At 43.2% G+C, this 20,348-nt stretch overlaps 1 protein-coding gene across 7 annotated transcripts in view; it reads left to right on the top strand.

Moving 5' to 3' along the window:
• Positions 1 to 18,367, top strand: part of SON (SON DNA binding protein) — a 236,639-nt gene extending 218,272 nt beyond the window's left edge. For 2 of the 7 annotated variants that reach the window (XM_029603546.1, XM_029603545.1), the window contains 5 exons: positions 11,813 to 11,929; positions 16,372 to 16,519; positions 16,927 to 16,995; positions 17,103 to 17,218; positions 17,825 to 18,367. In XM_029603546.1, the coding sequence (XP_029459406.1) occupies positions 11,813 to 11,929; positions 16,372 to 16,519; positions 16,927 to 16,995; positions 17,103 to 17,218; positions 17,825 to 17,983 (609 nt within the window). In that variant the 3' untranslated portion in view covers positions 17,984 to 18,367. Of the gene's footprint in view, positions 1 to 11,812; positions 16,173 to 16,371; positions 16,520 to 16,926; positions 16,996 to 17,102; positions 17,219 to 17,824 lie in introns of those variants that run through there. The other 5 variants (XR_003857026.1, XR_003857027.1, XR_003857024.1 and 2 more) reach the window with 5 other exon arrangements.
• Positions 18,368 to 20,348: the final 1,981 nt, after the last annotated feature.

Raw genomic sequence — 20,348 nt, 5'->3', positions numbered from 1 at the left:
AAATAAGGGGGCAACTTTCCCTCTTCTACCAACGATGGGTTGAAATTACGTCGGATAAATGGGTACTAAACATCATACGAGAAGGTTACTCTCTGGAGTTTTGCAGCACCCCTCGGGACAAATTTATGATATCACCCTGCCACTCCCACATCAAGAGACTAGCAGTGGAATCTACTCTGACAAGACTACTCAGCCTGAAAGCTATAACTCCGGTACCTACACCCCAGCAAAATACAGGGCGTAATTCCATCTATTTTATTGTTTCCAAGAAAGAGGGTTCATTCCGACCCATCTTGGACCTCAGGAATGTCAACCGTCATCTGCAGATACTACACTTCCGCATGGAGACTCTCCGCTACGTAATAATGGCAGTACAACCGGGAGAGTTCCTAACCTCCCTGGACCTCTCCGAAGCCTACCTTCACATCCCAGTCCATCAAGACCACCAGCGTTTTCTATGCTTTGAGGCACTAGGACACCTTTACTAGTTCCGAGCGCTACCCTTCGGCCTGGCAACCGCTCCCAGAACATTCTCCAAAATTATGGTGGTCGTGGCGGCAACACTGAGGAAGGAAGCTTGTTACAACCTTACTTGGACATCTGGCTGATCAGGGCGAAGTCTTCGGAAGAGAGCCTTCAGGAGACCAGCAGAGTCAAGAACCTACTGTAGGAACTCGGTTGTGTCGTGAACACGGGCAAGAGCAGTCTACAGCCCTCTCATTCTCTAGAGTACCTGGGGGCCTGTTTTGATACCAAACAGAACAAGGTCTTCCTCCCTCCCCTGAGGAGGAGAAAGCTGATGGAGCAATTATGACAATTGATGACCAGTACGCACCCCAAGGTATGGGACTATCTTCAAGTCCTCGGGCTCATGGCATCAACCCTGGAGGTCGTTCCATGGGCAAGGGCTCACATGCGACTACTCCAATGCTCCTTACTGTCACGCTGGAACCCACTGTCCCAACACTACTCAATTCGCCTCCAACTACCAGCAGATGTATGTTCTCAGCTTCAGTGGTGGCTACAGGAAGACCACCTAAGCAGAGGAGTAAGCCTATCCCCACCGAACTGGATCGTGCTCACCACAGACGCGAGCCTCCGAGGGTGGGGGGGGGCCCACTGTCAGGAACTGACGGACCAGGGACAATGGAACAAGGAAGAGGTGGGATGGAACATAAATCGCCTGGAAGCTCGAGCAGTCAGACTAGTGTGCCTGCGATTCAGCCACAGACTCCGAGGTAAAGCGATTTGAGTAATATCTGACAACACTACAACAGTTACCTACATCACCGCCAGGGAGGAACCAAGAGCCAACAAGTGTCTCTGGAGATAGACCCTCTCATGGCATGGGCGGAGATAAACCTACAAGGGATCTCGGCCTCCCACATCACAGGAAAAGACAACGTCTAGCAGACTTCCTCAGCAGAGAGAGCCTGGACCCGGGGGAATGGACGCTGTTGACCAGAGCCTTCCAACTGATAGTAAATCGCTGGGGCCTCCCAGTCAAGGACCTTCTGGCCACCTCTCTCAATGCCCAAGTCCCCAGGTTCTTCAGCTGCAGACAAGAGCCGCACTCCCAAAGGATCGACACCCTCGTCCAGACCTGGCCAGAGGAGGTCTTACTATACGCTTTCCCACCCATGGCCGCTACTGGGCAAGTTCATCCACAAGATAGAACACCTCAGGGGACTGGTTCTGCTAGTGGCCCCAGATTGGCCAAGACGCCCATGGTACGCAGACATACAAAGTCTCCTTGCAGGGAGCCTTCTGTGCCAACCTCCACAAAGGGACCACCTCCAGCAGGCCTGATTTTTCACGAAGATCTGTCTCTCTTCTCTTTTACGGTCTGGCCCTTGAGAGGAGTCGCCTGAAGAAGCGCAGTTACTCGAAGGCCGTGATTGACACTCTGCTCTGCGCCTGGATGTTCTCAATATCTCTGGTATACATACGGATCTGGAGAATATTCGAAGCCTGGTGTGAGGGGTATCCCTGCAAACAGCCAAGATTCCGGAATTTTTACAGGACGGTAAGAAGAAAGGGTTGTCGCTCAACTCCAAGGTTCAAGTAGCAGCCCTCTTCTGCTTCAGAGACGAAGTGAACGGAATCAGTCTATCAGCTCATCCGGACTTGGCCCGTTTCCTAAAAGGGGTTAAGCAACATCGATCACCCCTAAAGTGGCCGGTTAATAAGAACATAAGAACATGCCATACAGGGTCAGACCAAGGGTCCATCAAGCCCAGCATCCTGTTTCCAATAGTGGCCAATCCAGGCCATAAGAACCTGGCAAGTTCCCAAAAACTAAGTCTATGCCATGTTACTATTGCTAATGGCAGTGGTTATTCTCTATGTGAACTTAATAGCAGGTAATGGACTTTTCCTCCAAGAACTTATTCAATCCTATTTTAAACACAGCTATACTAACTGCACTAAGCATATCCTCTGGCAACAAATTCCAGAGTTTAATTGTGCGATGAGTAAAAAAGAACTTTCTCCGATTAGTTTTAAATGTGCCCCATGCTAACTTCATGGAGTGCCCCCTAGTCTTTCTATTATCCGAAAGAGTAAATAACCGATTCACATCTACCCGTTCTAGACCTCTCATGATTTTAAACATCTCTATCATATCCCCCCTCAGCCGTCTCTTCTCCAAGCTGAAAAGTCCTAACCTCTTTAGTCTTTCCTCGTAGGGTTGCTGTTCCATTCCCCTTATCATTTTGGTAGCCCTTCTCTGTACCTTCTTCCCCTATGGAACCTCAATCTGATATTGAGGGGGCTTCCTTCAGATCAATGCGCAGTCTGTCACTACGCCTCTTAACATTGAAGATGGTATTCCTGGTGGCAATATGTTCTGCCCGTTGCATCTCCAAGCTACAGGCACTATCTTGTCGGGACCCGTTCCTTAAGTTCACTCCTGGAACGATACAGCTTCGCACCATCCCCTCCTTCCTACCGAAAGTGATCTCAGAGTTTCATATGAACCGAGCCATCTCCGGATGAACATAAGGACTCTGAAGACTCCCCCTTCTTCACCATCTAAATGTCGGCAGACTCCTGGTATGTTACCTGGAACAATCGGAACCTGTGCGCAAAACAGATCGCTTGCTTGTTCTCCACAGAAGGAATAATCAAGGCGAAGCGGCTTCGTGAGCGACCATAGCTCGCTGGATCAAAGAAGTAATCAAGGCAGCCTAAATCGAGACAGGAAAGCCCTTACCCCTGACGGTTAAGGCTCATTCTACTAGGGCCCAGGCAGTGTCTTGGGCAGAAACCAAACTGCTGTCACCTGCCAAGATCTGTTGAGCGGCGACATGGTCCTCCCTACACACCTTCTTCAGGTTCTACTGCCTGGATGTCCATATCCGAGCTTTTGTACCTCCCACTGGTCTTGAGTCCATCTGGCTACATGCTAGGAAATGGAGAAATTACTTACCTGATAATTTTGTTTTCCTTAGTGTAGACAGATGGATTCAGCATCCCGCCCATGGCTGCCCCCAGAGAAGGAGGACCTTGGAAAGTGAACCTCGAGATTAAACAAATACAGGTAAGCCGTTGCCTACCTTTGTTCAGGACACCCGCAGTTAGACTGGTGTCGGCGTTAACTTGATTGAGTGCACTGTCTGTCTCCAATTTTTGAAATCAGTTGAATCAGTTAATCAAGCTTAATCAGTTTTAATCAAGTTGTTTAAGCAATATATATGTTCACAATGGCTTTTCGAGGAGAATACTGAGGAGCTGAGGTCACTGCAGGGGTATATCTAGGGTGACGTCAGCTTTGAAATCTGACTTTGTCTCCCATCTGCTAGCAGAATAGCACATAACCCACTGGTTCTCAGTCCGTCTGTCTACACTAAGGAAAACGAAATTATCAGGTAAGTAATTTCTCCAATGCTAACTTCATGGAGTGCCCCCTAATCCTTCTATTATCTGAAAGAGTAAATAACCGATTCATATTTACCCATTCTAGACTTCTCATGATTTTAAAGACCTCTGTCATATCCCTGCTCAGCCATCTTTCTCCAAACTGAACAGCCCTAACCTCTTCAGTCTTTCCTCATAGGGGAGCTGTTCCATTCCCTTTATCATTTTGGTTGCCCTTCTCTGTACCTTCTCCATCACAACTATATCTTTAATTGAGATGCGGCAACCAGAATTATACACAGTATTCAAAGTGCGGTCTCATCATGGAGCGATACAGAGGCATTATGACATTGTTTTATTCACCATTCCCTTCCTAATAATTCCTAACATTCTGTTTGCTTTTTTGACTGTGCAGTATACTGAACCAATGATTTCAATGTATTATCCACTATGATGCCTAGATCTCTTTCCTGGGTGGTAGCTCCTAATATGGAACCTAACGTCGTGTAACTACAGCATGAATTATTTTTTCCTATATGCATCACCTTGCAGTTGTCCACATTACATTTCATCTGCCATTTGGATGCCCAAACTTCCAGTCTCACAAGATGGTCTTGCAATTTATTACAATCTGCTTGTGATTTAACTACTCTGAATAATTTTGTATCATCTACAAATGTGATTACCTCACTTGTCGTATTCCTTTCCAGATCATTTATAAATATATTGAAAAGCACAGGTCCCAGTACAGATCCATGAGGCACTCCACTGCCCACCCGCCTCCATTGAGAAAATTGTCCATTTAATCCTACTCTCTGTTTCCTGTCTTTTAGCCAGTTTGTAATCCACGAAAGGACATCGCCACCTATCCCATGACTTTTTACTTTTCTTAGAAGCCTCTCATAAGGAACTTTGTCAAATGCCTTCTGAAAATCCAAATACACTACATCTACAGGTTCACCTTTATCCACATGTTTATTAACCCCTTCAAAAAAGTGAAGCAGATTTGTGAGGCAAGACTTGCCTTGGGTAAAGCCATGCTGACTTTGTTCCATTAAACCATGTTTTTCCATATGTTCTGTGATTTTGATCTAGTATTTGCTTGCTTCAGGTGTGCATAAAAGGGCACACAAAGGGGCAAGCTCCTTTGTTGTGCTCCTTCGTGCCTGTCGCCTGCCACACAAGCACCTCTGGTTTTGCAGCCAGTCCTCTCTACCCTCGGTGGTGGGGGGGGGGCAGTAGTGGTGGGGGCAGAGGGGTGGAGATGGCCAGTCGGCACTGGCATCTTTACGCTCTCATCTGCAGGGGTAGGGGCGCTTCCTTACGTAATCTTTCTCCAGCCTTTCTTCCTGCTCCCTTCGGGGCTCCATTGATGCTGGGGCCAGGGTGTGCACAACTCTTGCGTTGCAACCGGTCGTCTCTGCCCTTGGTGGTGGTGGGTGGACAGAGGGCGGGCTGTGGGGTAGAGCTGTGGGGGAGGGGGTGCTTCTTGCGTAATTTCCCTCGGGCCTTTCCTCCTGCCCTCATCAGGGCTGCTGGGCCGGGGCATGCACAACTCAGGCGTTGCAGCCGATCCTCGCTGCCCTTAGTGGTGGGCGGGCTGTGGGGTGAAGTTGGCCGGTCGGAGATGGCGTCTTCGCACTCTCAACTGCGGGAGGAGGGGGGCACTTCCTCGCGTAATCTTCCTCCGGCCTTTCCTCCTGCCCTCCATTGGGGCTCCAGTGAGGCTAGTGGATTATATTTAGGTATTGTAGGTATTTCCTTATCTGCAGAGGGCTCACAAAAGTTTGCAGGATAAAGTGACTTGTCCAAGGTCACAAGAAGCAGCAGTGGGATTTGAACCCTAGCTTCCCTGGTTTGTAGCACGCTCTAACCACTAGGCTAGTCTTGTAGTAGGAGCTGCCTGCTCCTCCTCCCCAAAACATGTCTGTTCCCTCCTGGGTCTGATCTCTTATTCCCCTGCTTAGGGAAACAATCTGGGATCAAGATTCCCTTCTGGGTTGTGCCTTAAGGTGGATCAGACTAAATGCCTGGTACTGATCTTTTAAAAGGGGTCCTTCCCAGGTAAATGTCCTGCTCCTACTATGTGCCTCCAGCCAAAGATAAGGGAAACAATTTTGAGTGGTGTTACCATCCCCTATCTTATCTGGGGAACCAGTTAAAGTTTCTTGGAGTGCCTGTGATTCATCCTTTGTCTTGGAATCCTTCATATATTGTTCGCTCTGTTCCATGCTACCATGCCATGTAGAGACAATGAAGTCCCTGGCATGCATCTTGCCAGTTAACCACTCAGCTTTTCTCCTTGTATTTAGAAGAATAACCGCCTGTATAAGGATCAATGTCTCATACAAGTCACAAAGCGTATCGGAGTTCCAGAGCTATTTAATACCTTCAAGGGTCACCTTTTCCTTTTCCTTTTCCACGACAATAAATTCTGGACTTCCCCAAGGGGAGATCTCTAGTAAGGACTCTTTTGCATAGTTGGTTGATGCAATGTCAAGGTAAGCCCACAGCATCTCAAAATCCAGGAAATAGTGTCCCAGGACAACTAGATATGAGGGCTGCTGGAGGGTTTCCAATTTATAGCTGGCCTATCCAGCTGACATCCCCATGTGACAGAGCCCTGCCACTGGTCTCTGTAAGTGTAGGATAAAATCACTGGAGGTTCATAATCACTGTAGCCTTGCTTAACTATCTCCCTCCCAATCCAGGGGTTTTCCCACACCCAGAATTAACTAGGGCCTGTGCAAGGACCCCCATCCAGCTCAATCGGGACCATAAAAGCACCAAGGCTGGGATAAGAAGTATCCACAACCATGGGGTATTGTTAATTTGGCACCCATGGAATGGAGGGCAACAATTATTTTAAATAAATATATAGCTGCTTCTTCTGTCCCGGGACCTTCTTTGGTGAAGTATCTTCTTTCTCCACAATGAAAGCACACCTGTGGGTCTAAGTCCTGTGTCTTTTCTTTCTGGGTCTTCTGACTCTTTAGGTTACATATTTTCCTTTCTTGTTCATCATTCACAATAATCCTCTCATACTCTGATTGCCATCTCCAGTATTGCTCCCCTCGATTACCTCATCATTGGCATTCACCTCCTTTTCTAGATCCGCTCCTGTCTTAGATATCATAGGACTAAGAAAGGTACTTCAGGCTATACTAGCTTGCAGAGCTTCTGTAATCCATTCCAACGAAGCCTATTACTTGTTTGAATCCTTTTGTAGGACTTGCTGCTGGGCACTCGGGGTCTGAACCAGTTTGTAGCCACTGCTACTCCTCCACAAGGGTCTGGAGTAATGCTTTCATGCTGGTTTAGAAGGTGCTTTGCTATAGCCAAGGCTTTTCAACTCCCAGAGGACTTTTGCCCTGCTCAAGAACACAGGAAAAAAATCCTCTACTTTTTTTTTTCTCCTGTTTTTGTAACAGGAAAAAAAAAATCCTAGCCTTCTGGCTCTGATTCACTCTGTCCCTCACGCTCTGCGCAGAGCTGGCCTGTTGTATGTGCTTCCAGGACTATTACTGCAGCCAGAACTCAGAGAAAAAACATTTTTTAGTACAGTTCTCTGCTCTATGCGAATGCTTAGGGCAGAAGTCCTTTAGCACAAGGCTCCAAATTTTGTTTCCTTTTATTCTAGCTTGGGTCTCTGCTCTGTGCAGGTGCATAGAACAGACATCCCACTCTTATCACCTAATATGGTTTATTTGGTTTTCTATACCGTTGCATCATTGGGAACCTTCACAACGGTTTACAATCATTTAACAAGGAAAGTACAATAATATATAGTAAAAGAATTATGACAGCTATAATATATAAAGAAGTAAAACATTAATAATAGTAGTTAATCTAAAATATTGTAGACTAAAGTTGTATAAATATCAAAGGACAATAACAATCGTGGGAGCACTGCTAAATAGCATAACTATGAAATAAGCAGTTATCAACCTTTTGCATTTGTTTTTATCTAGTACAGACAGCTTATCCAATACAGTCTTTGTAGGCTTGTCGGAATAGCCAACTTTTGAGTAGTTGTTTGAAGAGTTTTGTGTCGTTTTGAAGACTTATGTTTTCTGGAAGTGAGTTCCATAAGTATGGTCCGGCTTTTGATGTCGCTCTTTCTCTGACTGTTGTGAGGTTTGCTGAGGAGATTGGGGGAATTGCGAGTAGGGCTTTGTTCGCTGATCTTGTGTTTCGTTGGGGATGATGCTTTTGGAATAATGTATTTAGGCAGTTGGGTTCATTGTTATATATGGTTTTGTGGATTATTGTGAGCATTTTGTGTTCAATGTGTTTTTCAATGGGTAGCCAGTGCAGATCTTTTAATAACGGGGTGATGTGTTCTGATCTTTTGTGTCCGGTGAGAATTCTGGCTGTGGCGTTCTGAAGAATTTGGAGAGGACGTGTGGTTGTTTTCGGGAGTCCTAAGAGTAGTGAGTTGCAGTAGTCAGAGCATGAGAAAATGAGTGATTGCAGTATCGTTCTGAATTCTGGTTGGTTTAGAAGTGGTTTTAGTCGTTTAAGTATTGCGAGTTTATAGAAGCCCTCTTTGGCTTTCAAGCTGATGTTTCTTGAAGTTCATTTCAGGGTCGAGCCATATACCTAGGTCTTTCACGTTTTCTCAGAGTTTGATTATTGTGGTGCCGGTTAGACTTGTGTTCATGGGAGGGATTGTTGAGCCTTTTCTTTCGAGCAGAATGTATTCGGTCTTGTCGATGTTCAGGCATAGTTTCATTTGATTTAAGGTATTTTTTATGTTGGTAAGATATGTGGCTGAAAGGTTGAGGGCATTCTCTATTGTGCTTGTTACAGGGACGATAAGTTGGATGTCGTCCGCGTACGTGTAATAGGTGATAGGGATGTGAATCGTTTTTGAACGATTAAAATTATCGTCAAATAATTTTTAAATCATTCTAAATCGTTAGAGTGCACGATACAATACAAGTGCCCCCGATTTATCGTCAGGGGCATTTGTATTGTATCGTTAAATAGGGCACGGGAATTATTTGGGAGTGGGCGGGAAAACCGGCACACCAAAACAACCCCTAAACCCACCCTGACCCTTTAAAACCAATTCCTTACCCTCCCCCACCCTCCCGAACCCCCCCAAAATGTTGTTACCTGGTGGTCCAGTGGGGGGGGGGGTCCCGGCGCGATCTCCCGCTCTCGGGCCATCGGCGCCATTTTGGCTGCCACTAATTAAAATGGCGCCGATGGCCCGATTAAAAAAGAACAACCCACCCGACCCTTTAAATCGACCCCCCTTAGCCTCCCCCACCCTCCCGACCCTTTTTTTTTTTTAGGGAGGCCCGCGCCATCTTTAAAGATGGCGCCGGCCATCTTTACTCATCAGCCCCTGCCCCTGTCACATGGTAGGAGCACTGGATGGCTGGCGCCATCTTTAAAGATGGCGCCGGCCAATGGCACGGATACCCTGTCACATGGTAAGGGCAAAGGGGCATCGGCGCCATTTTTTTTTTTTTTTAGAACAGCTGATGCCTGGGAACGGGAAATCTTTCCCCGAGGCCCCACTGGATCTCTCCTCTCCCCGAGGCCCCCCTGGACCACCAGGTAATTTTAAAAGGTTGTGGGGGGGGGGGTCGATTTAAAGGGTCGGGTGGGTTTTTTTTTTTTAGCGGCGCGGGCCTCCCTAAAAAAAAAATTAGCGATGTGAATTGGAATCGAAAACGATTCCAATTCACATATCTTAACGATCAGATTCCCCCCCCCCCCAGCCGAATCTGATCGTTAAGACGATCTGGCACACAATTCACATCTCTAATAGGTGATGCCGAGATTTGATAGTAGTTGGCATAGCGGTAGGATATAAATGTTGAACAGGGTGGCAGAGCGGATCCCTGTGGCACTCTGGTTTCAAGAGGGATTGATTCTGAGAGGAAGTTGTTGATGGCAACTTGGAATGATCTGTTTTGAAGGAAAGAGGAAAACTATGCTAGATTATTTCCTGTTATGCCTATTTCGGTTAGTCGTTGAATTAGGATTTTATGGTCAATCATGTCAAATGCTGCAGATAGATCTAGTAAGATGAGAATGTATTTTTGGCCGTTGTTGAACCCTTTTAGAACAGTGTTTGTTAGGTTGATGAGTAGTGTTTCGGTGCTGTGTTATCTTCGGAAGCCATGTTGTGTGGGATATAGGATGTTGTTTAGTTCCAGATGTTCATCTAGTTGTTTCAGTACAACTTTTTCTGTTAGTTTTGCAAGGAAGGGTAAGTTAGATATGGGCCGGTAGTTATTTAGGTCGTGGGGGTCAAGGTTCACTTTTTTTAGGATAGGCTTAATTGTTCCCTTTTTGAGAGAGTCTGGTAGATCTGCATCTTCAAGGGACTTTTTGATGATTGATGTTATTGTTGGGGATATGACTTGAGATATCTCTTTCAGCGTACGGGTGGGAATTGTATCAAGTTCATGACTTGCTGGATTTATTGTTCTAATGAGGTTTTCAATCTCCATGGATGATATGGGTTCGAAGGATGACCATGGTGATAAGTTAGTGTTGGTTAGCTGTATGTTTTGATTAAGTTCTCAGAGATTTTACTGATTTTGTTTTTAAAGAAATTTGCAAGTTCATTGCTTAGGTTTTTGTTTGTGTTGATGTTTTCTGCAGTGAGGTTTTTTACAATGTTGAATAGAGTTTTTGGATTGTTTGAGCAATTTTGAATTTTCTTACTGTAGTAATCCTGTTTAGTTTTGGTTATTGTGTTTTTATAGTATGCCAAGTAGGTTTGGTATCTGGCTAGTGTTAGTGGGCATTTGTTTCTGCACTATTCTTTTTCTTTTTTTCTTAGGGTTGATTTGGTGTCTCTTAAATGTTTATTGAACCACGGGTTCTCTGTTTTCCTTTTGTTCCTTATCAGTCTGGTTCTTTCTGGGTTAATGTTGTTGGCAACTTCTGTGGTTATTCTATGCCAAGAGTGTGTGGCATTGTTGATGTTAGTTAAGTCGAGGTTCTTTAATTGCGTTCCAAGTTATTGTTGTAGGGGTTCAAGGGAAATACAGGTCTGTATTTGATTGAGTATGGGGTGTTTATTTCTGGATTGTTGCTAGCTTCCACAAGAGTATGGCATTTTATAAGATGATGGTCGGACCATGGAACTGGTGTGTTTGATACAGTGGGGTTTGATCGGAATTTATCGTTGGTAAATATCAAGTCTAGTGTTTGGCCTGCTTTGTGTGTTGGGTGGTGTATGAGTTGTGTGAAATTGAGGGCTGTAAGTGCATTTAGTAGTGTTTGCGTGGAGTGTGATGGGGTGATTTGTCAGTGTAGAGATTGAAATCTCCAAGTATAATTGTGGGTTTTTTGTGATAGATGGTTGCTAATATGTGATAACATGCAAGCAGTCTTTGGCTTTATAAGGGTGCTGGAGGACAGAATAGTCTGGATTTTGGCCTTTTCTCCACAGAATCCGCTTTATTATTTACAGAATAACAGAAACAGATAGATGGTCTACTTGCCTAAGTTCTAAATCAAAAGTTACAGCATTAGCTCCCTTCTGAGCTGTGCCTTAAGGTGGATCCAGCTAAATGCCTCGTCCTGGTCTTTAAAGGGGGTCCTAATATGCACTGTCTTACAAGGGGGCAATAATCAAACTGTTTGCAAACTCTGCAGGCACTTTTTACCCATGGAGTTTGCACCATGTGTAGTTTTGCTTTGATCATTGACCAGCAAAAAGAACCCACAGAGATTTACAGCAGCTTTCTCTGCAGGTACTTTTTCTAACCTAACTTCACTCTGATAGAGCCTCCAATTACAGTGTAGATAATGCCCATTGTAGAATTAAAAAAAACATTTTGTTCCTTGCAGTATTTCCCCACATGAGCTACTGAATTATTTTCAAAACATTAACCTAGGAAACCATTTTAAACAAACAAAATATTGGTAATTTTTTTTTGTAATAGCTGTATGTGTTAATGCCTTTTGCTTTGCCTTTTAGATTGATGCCTGGGCCCAGTCCAGCTCCCTGCCAGGGCAGTTCACAGGAAGCACTGGTGCACAGGTTCTGTCTTCAGAGGAGCTGACCAACAGCGGTCCTCAAGCTTGGATTAGAAAGGTAGACCACAATCAGCCAGATGTGACTGTGTGTGTCTGAGTGCTTCATTAATTAGTATAAACTTTACTAGCCAGCTAAATGTGCAAGGGAAAATACAAATCTTACACGTTATGAATGAGTTCATGCATCAAATGTGTAGTTAAGCTTTGAGCATGTTATAACTTGGTACCATCCATATGATCCAAGCGATGTGAATGTCAGAAAATTGGCTGCAAAACCAGTTTTCATCACAAAAGAGGATAGCTATAATTAGCAGCCCAAATGTATATTGTAGAAGAAAGTATGGTATATATTTTCACTAAGTCATAGCGTGCAGTTGGCTCACTGCAGGCATTATCATGAAATTGCTACCCATGTTGATAGTTACCTGTTCCAAGCTGGTGATGCCTGCTGTGAAGGGCACTGTTACTATTAAAACAGGTGGACTCAGCAAAAAAATTATTAGTTTTTAACATTTAATTTTTAAAAACATTTCTGTATTCAAGATAAGATTCAGCAGGCTTCTACTTTGGATCTGACTGCCAATTGGCCAGCACTAATGTTTCATATTATATTGCAAAATAAAGAAGGCCTTGCTTAGCTGGACAAGTCTACCATAGACAAGGGTGGGATTAAATTGTTTTTTAATTTACAAAACTGTATAGTTAGAATTCTAAGGTCACATCCATGTTGCACTGTGTGAAGTAGGAAGTTCCCAGTCCTGTCTTGGGCATCATTCAGCTCCACATTCCTGAGTCCAGATGTACACATTCATTTTAAATCAGGTACCTTGTGGTATTTAGAGGGATCAGGACTGAGTGAGATATCGCAGTCTGGAGGTGGAATGTGTTGCAAATGTGAGAATTTGCATGTTTCATAAATTTGCTATGGACCTTACTGGTCCATAAAATCAAATGCAGACTGTATTGAGTTTAGGAAAATGCAAGGGGGCCAGCCTCGTGGCTCTGGGGTAGTTGTGTGCACTGTTGCACAGAAGGATCTGGGCTCAATTCCTAGCTTGCCTAGGGCTGCTGCAGAAGTGGCATTCAAAGCCCTAAAGCAGAAGCAGTCATAAGTATTGTGACACAACATCTACTGGCCAGATTATAGGATTCCAGGAGTGCTGGTCTATGGCTCCCAGCTGAGGACTGTCACTGCAACGCTTGGATTAAAGGAAAGTGGAAAGGGATATAAAATAGTTGTGAATGGGGGCTAATTATGCCAGATCCAAGCTCTGGTTCCAATTGAAGTGGAAACCCAAAAGAGCAGAAAAAGAACATATGGGTCCAAATAAAATGTAAAATCTAAAAAGTTGTTTTAGTCAGCACCTGATTAGCATTAAGCATACAGATGAAATAGACAATGGAATCCCTGCCCTCAGATGTTTAGTACCTGCATATTAAGTGGAAGAGTTAAAGCTTACCTCCTGTTAATGAGCATTACAAGTTTCACATATGTAGAGAGCTTGTCTGCCTCTGCTTGTGAGGACATGGTTCTGATCTGCTGTTCAGACAAACTTCTTACTCGGATTAACTAAATTATAGGTGTTGTGTTATCCCATTGCAAATATGTCTTAGTATTATTTTCCTCGGACATGGTTCCTGTTTCACTTTATCTTCCTGCATGTAATCAGTTCACAAATGCTAAGCTGTAATCCATTCCTTTGTAATTCAGATAAGATTCTGAAGCTAAAGTGTTCTTACCCTGCCTTTCTGCATGCAGTGCTATTGCAGGAGTCCTAAGATGTGTGGCTGCCTCCCTCAAGGAGGGGGTAGTGGACAGTGTCTTAAAAACTTGCACCTTGCATGTTTTCTGGGCGCTGCTAGAGAATCAATATAACACAGTTTCATTGACACTTTCCTAGCACAGTTGGATAATAATTGTCAGACCATCAGTGCAAACTGACCTGTGCAAAATAAGATTAACATGTTCCTTTCCCAAAGAACTCCCAGTCTGATTCTGAGGATATGTCACTTTCTTTGGGTGACTGGGGGAGGAGAGGGGAATGGATCCATAGTATTTACTTCAGTCACTACATCATACTGCTAATGTACATTAAATTCATTTGTATAGCTGAAATGATCTGAATCCTGCCACTATACAGTAAGTAATGTGTTTTTCATGTGAGAGACCAGACTTCAAACTATGGTGAGGAAGGTAAATTAGGAGTTCAATATTCAACAGCTTTTAGACAGATAGCTTGTGCGTGGTCTGGCCAAATGCCTGCTTTGAATATTCCCCCGCCCCAACTTATCTGTCTAAAATTTAGCCTGATTATGTAGGAGTGTTCCAGGAAAGAGTTAAGTTAGCCGGATAACTTATCTAGTTAACTCTGATCATGCCACAGCGTAGTCCTAAAGTTAGCAGGATAAACTTATCCGGCAATTTTAAAAAGTCAGGTATATTCAGTGGTGCGACTGCACCACTGAATATCCTGTTAGTTAGCTAACTTGGTAGTGCAGCCAGTAGCTGAATATTATCCCCTAGGTATCCAAGGCTCAATTTCCTGTAATAGTTCTTTCACAAACTTTGTCAAATTTTTACAGTGTATTGCAGAAAAAAAAAGCAAAAGAAAATATTCCCCCTCTCCCCCAAAAAAGAAAAAGTAATCTTATTTCTGTTTTTCTATGTATTTGTACCTAGGACAACAGGTCTGTCTCTGCTTTCCTGTTCTCCTGGAAAATACCTCTAGCACTACTTCAGTATTTGAATGGGACTCCACCTTTTCCTAGTCCTATTAATTCATTATTCCAGTCTGGCCAGACACTCACCAGTGTTTGGTGTGTATAGTGTGCCAAGTTCACTGAATGCTTAAAAAAAAATTGTTAGAATATAGGGAAAGATACGATGCACAGAAAATGTTTCTTCCTCGTAGAGCAAATAGTGAGATGTAAAATTGACCTTGTATTGGTACTTAATACAACATTTTTATCTTTTCCCAAGACTTGCTAAGTGGAACACGGAAGGCCCAAGAAATTGGTCTATCGTTTGTGAACTGACTACATGTTGGAGATAATGAAACACATCTTGATGTTTTAAAAAAATTCTATCCTTGCAAAGCAGGTACAAAAGAGGCATCGGAAGCCTGGGGGACTTTGGCTGGGGTTTGTACTTTCTCTGCATGGTTGCCCTTTTCTTATGAGAGGTGCCTGGAAAAGAAAGGGAAGGAGGAAGCCAGAAGTAAGTAAAAGCTGCTTTAGGTGGATAGACCAAGGATGCTGGTATCTAGAATGGACTAACTTTTTTTTTCTGTACACACAAAGTGCATGGCCTACCCCAATAAGAAACCTACGGACAGGAAAGTTAGAGGCTCCCTCCATCCCAGCCATATTCCTCGCTAGGAGCACCTTCATGTCACACAGAGCATATAACATGTGTGCAGTCTGTGCTGCTAACTATTGTACTATACACAACTAAATATATGTATTTGAAGTATTGCTGCAAAGTGTATGTTATTTCTAAACACTCATTTAACCCCTAGAATGTGGGGATTAGGCTTTGTCTTAAGTTTATAAACCCACTGTTAAGAGTGACTATAAAGAAGGAAAGCATCCCATATCCAGGACAGCATTCAGTGCCTCAGGTACTACATACAAGTGTGATGGTGTGCTGTTAATGATGTTAGGCATTGTGCTGTGTCATGCTGTGTTTTCCTACAGGAGCTTACTTGCAAGGCTGTGGCATTGTGCAGAGATGTACAGTTTTAGGATGCCAGTTTGTTTCTAAGCTGTGACAGACCTCACTTAAACTACTTGGGTCAGCAGGTGTGGGTAGAAGAGGTGATAGTTCACAGAATAACCTGTGAACTTTCACCCCTCTATATGGAAACTTGTTGCAGGGTCAAATCCTTGTAGCTGTCTCCTTGCCGCGGTCAGTGCCAGCCAACACTGCAGCCACAGAGGCCTAGGTACGTAAAAATTTTAAGGAGTTTTTTTTTCTTTTTTTTCTTTTACACCGTAATGTATGTTTGATAAGTTGCTGTGTGGTTCTGTAACATTTGAGCACATTTTGTTTGAAACAGCCATTTGATATCAGGTTACTATGTGTCACTTGTTCTCCATGGTTTGCAGAAACCGCACATCTAAAGAATAAAAAAAAATCCCTTTAATTGGCCAGCTGAACCAGAGTGTATTTTTATACATTTCAAATTTGCCTTATTTCTATTTCAAATTAATACGAGCAGCTGATGCCAGACTAGTGTATTATTAAAAAAAAAAAAAAAGTCCAGTCCTATTTCAGTATCTGTATATACTCCAAATTTATATTGTTAGTTAAAAAAAAAACCCCCAAAAGATTTTAGGTGATCTTATAGATTTAACATATAGAATATCATATAGAAAGCAAACGTGAACATATTAAAAGAATAACGGCTAGGATAAGGAGCAGCCATTTTGTTTGGTTGTCAATTCAACACTGCCCTAATGTCAGGAATGGATTCTTCCCTCTCTCTCTTTTCTGCACAGGATCAATTTCTAAAAGCAGCTCCTGTAACTGGAGGAATGGGAGCCCAACTAATGAGAAAAATGGGCTGGAAGGAAGGCGAAGGCCTGGGCAGAAACAATGAAGGGACTGTGGAGCCCATACTGATTGATTTTAAGAGAGATAGAAAAGGCAAGTATAGTGACACTAATAATGGGCATAAGAAAAATTCTCTAGAGAATAAGATAAAGGGTCTTGCTACCTAGGTCATGGATTTTCCAGCCTAACCTAGAATAGAGTGGCACATTTAAACTTTTTTTTTTTTTTTTTTTTTTTTTTTTTTAAGGAAAATGTTACTATTTTATAGCTAAACATAGATTTGAAATGTGTTTTAAGTCAAAACCATGAGTTTTAATGTACAGTAGTTTTCCTAAAACAAAAAAAAATTTTTCATTTGTTTGGTATCATTCAGATACATCTTGTCGGTATCAAGTGTAATCTAAAATTTCTGTTTTTTCAGTTTGTTAGTTAAATGTAAGTAATCACAGGAGCGAAGTGCTAGAAGGCCCAGCTTTAAATATTCTCAATGTGCTCTTCAGGTTTGGTTGCAGAAGGGGAAAAGACCCAAAAGAAATCTGGAAATTTGACAGTAATGAAAGATCTATCAGGTGAGCCCTCTTTAGGAACATTAGATATATGGATCTGTCTGTGTTTATTTATTGCTAATTGACAAGGCACTAAATTAAGAGATTGAATGCTTTTTATCTTAATGAAGGCAAACACCCAATTTCTGCACTGATGGAGATATGTAATAAAAGGAAATGGTCACCCCCTGAGTTTGTGTTGGTACATGACAGAGGTCCTGATCATCGTAGACATTTCCTATTTAAGGTAAGGCCTGATCTCATTTTTGATAAATTTTATAAAACTGCCTTTGTCAACTATACAGGGATATTTTTTTGTTTTTTTAAAATTTGATTTAGTTTCTATAATAAACAGGATCACGCCACCATTTAATATTTCAGAGACATTTGCATAGCCACACTAAAAGGGGATGTCCTGGATGTACAATACATAAAGGCATTGGGTTTGCTTGAAAACTTCCAAAAGGAAGAACATCATGGCATTGTTATATCCCAAAAGCAGCTGGGTAAAGGGAGGTGAAGGACTGAGAGATAAGAGAAAAGGTCCATAATTTGAGTAAACAGCTAACCCTACTTGACTGCTCCTGAGATAATAGATTTGGACAAATAACCAAGTATGGTCTCTTTATAAGTAACTTCACATTCGAGGGTTCAATGCATGTTAAAATATAACAGGCTAGGATAAAAGCATTAGCTGCTTTTGTCACCCTGTAAGTATAAGCCTCTGTGGGAGCTAGCTGCTAATATGGCATAGTACTGACCGTAATGATGCAGCAGCCCTCTTCCCATCGTAGAATAAAAGATATTACCTTTACACTGTTGTGGTTAATGTAATGTTTGTTTTCTGGTCTAGGTAATGGTGAATGGAAGTGAATACCAGCCAAGCCTTGCAAGCCCAAACAAGAAACTTGCCAGAGCCACAACAGCAACAGTGGCACTTCAGGCAATGGGCCTAGTACCACGGGACAACATAGCTAATGCCACTAGCTTTATGAGTGCCTCAGACAGCTAGATGCTACCTTTGCAAGCAATCTTTGCAGAGACTTTTTTGAGCCAAAAAATGATGGCTTTTTCTTTTGTAAAATAAATTGTGAATAAACCCCCAATTTTCTGCTCCCTGTAAACATCTCCAAGATTTCCTTTCACAGGATTGAAGCCTTGACTATTGGCGCTGGGCTCACAAGTTTCAAACTTGTACTTATTCAACCCCCTTTTTTGTCTTTCATAGTGTACATTTTTTTTGTGATAACACTCAATATCATTACAGTACCTAAAGTATTATTACAAATTTCTTAAGTCAATTTCATGTCAATGCTCCTGTTATGGTGGTTCTGAAACTGCTGATTTGTCTTGTATGTTTCTCATCAAGTTATTTAAAAGAACTTTTTATACTGTATTTTGTATGTAGATTTTGTTACCTGCCCGTTGTGCTTTTTTTTTTTTTGTATCTGTCACCAGCCCATGGTTAAAAACCTACTAATTACACTATTCCATGAATAGTAGGGAGTGCTATACAGGTATACTACTAGTAGCATAATTTCCTGGAGATGGATAAGGACCTTTATTTCATGTTGGTAAATTAACTTTTTCCATCATGACATTTGTTTGAAAACACAAACAAGTAGTCCTGGTTCATTTGCAAAGCTCCTGCATCAGGCTGGTAAGAGATAGAAGAGTTCTCTACTCCTACTTACCCAATAAAGGAAAAAACATTTGTGATTGAACAGCAAGAGCAAGGACTGCCATGGCTTAACAGCTGTATATTGCCAGAAGTGAAGAAAAACACTATCTGAGACTTGGCTTGGTATAGTATGGTTTGAATATTCTTTGTTAATTGGAGAAATTACTTACCTGATAATTTTGTTTTCCTCAGTGTAGACAGATGGACTCAGGACCAGTGGGTTATGTGCTCTTCTGCTAGCAGATGGGAGATGGAGTCAGATTTCAAAGCTGATGTCACCCTAGATATACCCCTGCAGTAACCTTAGCTCTTCAGTGTTCTCTTCGAAAAGCCATTGTGGATATATCTTTCCTTAATTAAATTCATTAAAATGTATTAAACTTGATTGAACTGATTCAACTGATTTAAAAAAAACTGGAGACCACCAGTGCACTCCACCAATTAACGCAGACACCGGACAACTGTGGGTGTCTTGAACTAGGGGTAGGCAACGGCTTACCCATATTTGCTTAGTCTCGAGGTTCACTTTCCTAGGTCCTCTTTCTCTGGGGCAGCCGTGGGCGGGATGCTGAGTCCATCTGTCTACACTAAGGAAAACGAAATTATCAGGTAAGTAATTTCTCCATTTCCTAGCGTGTAGCCAGATGGACTCAGGACCAGTGGGATGTACAAAAGCTACTCCCAGACAGGGCGGGAGGCTGGCTGTGGCCCACTTAGTACTGCCCTTGTGAAGGCTGCATCTTCTCGGGCCTGAACATCCAGGCAGTAGAACCTGGAGAAGATGTGTAGGGAGGACCATGTCGTCCCCCCAACAGATCTCGGTAGGCGATAGCATCTTGGTTTCTGCCCAAGATATTGCTTGGGTCCTAGTAGAATGAGCCTTAACCTGCAGTGGTAAAGGTTTTCCTGCCTCTATCTAGGCTGCCTTGATTTCTTCATTGATCCAGTGGGCTATGGTTGCCCGCAAGGCCGCTTATCCTTGCTTCTTCCTGCTGTGAAGAACGAACAAGCGATCCGTTTTGCGCACCAGTTCCGATCTTTCCAGGTATCGCACCAGGAGTCTGCCGACATTTAGATGGCTAAGAAGGCATGAGTCTTCAGAGTCCATATGTTCATCCGGAGATGCTAGGGAGATGGCTTGGTTGAAATGAAACTCAGAAACCACTTTCGGTAGGAAGGAGGGGACGGTGCGCAGCTGTATGGTTCTCAGGAACGGTTCCGACAGGATAGTGCCTGTAGTTCGGAGATGCGACAAGCTGAATATATTGCCACCAGGAATACAGTCTTCAATGTTAAGAGGTGTAGTGACAGACCGTGCGTTGGTCTGAAGGAAGCCCCCACTAGGAAGTCTAATACCAGATTGAGGTTCCATAGGGGCACCGGCCACTTTAGGGGTGGCCGAAGTTGTTTAACCCCTTTTAGGAAACAAGTTAAATCCGCATGAGCTGATAGACTGATACTGTTCACTTCGGCTCTGAAGCAAGAGAGGGCGGCTATTTGGACCTTGAAGGAGTTGAGTGACAACCCCTTCTTCATACAGTCCTGTAGGAACTCCAGAATCATGGGGATCTTGCCCATCCGTGGGAGTATCCCGCGGTCCTCGCACCAGGCTTCGAATATTCGCCAGAGATGTTAAGAACTTGTGCACGTGGAGCAGGGTGTCAATCACGGCCTTCGAGTAATCGCGCTTCTTCAT

The sequence above is a fragment of the Rhinatrema bivittatum genome, chromosome 5 (assembly GCF_901001135.1).
Source record: "Rhinatrema bivittatum chromosome 5, aRhiBiv1.1, whole genome shotgun sequence".
Taxonomy (NCBI): Eukaryota; Metazoa; Chordata; class Amphibia; order Gymnophiona; family Rhinatrematidae; genus Rhinatrema; species Rhinatrema bivittatum.
The sequence above is the reverse complement of the archived record's forward strand: the minus strand, read 5'-3'. Positions and strand labels throughout refer to the sequence as shown.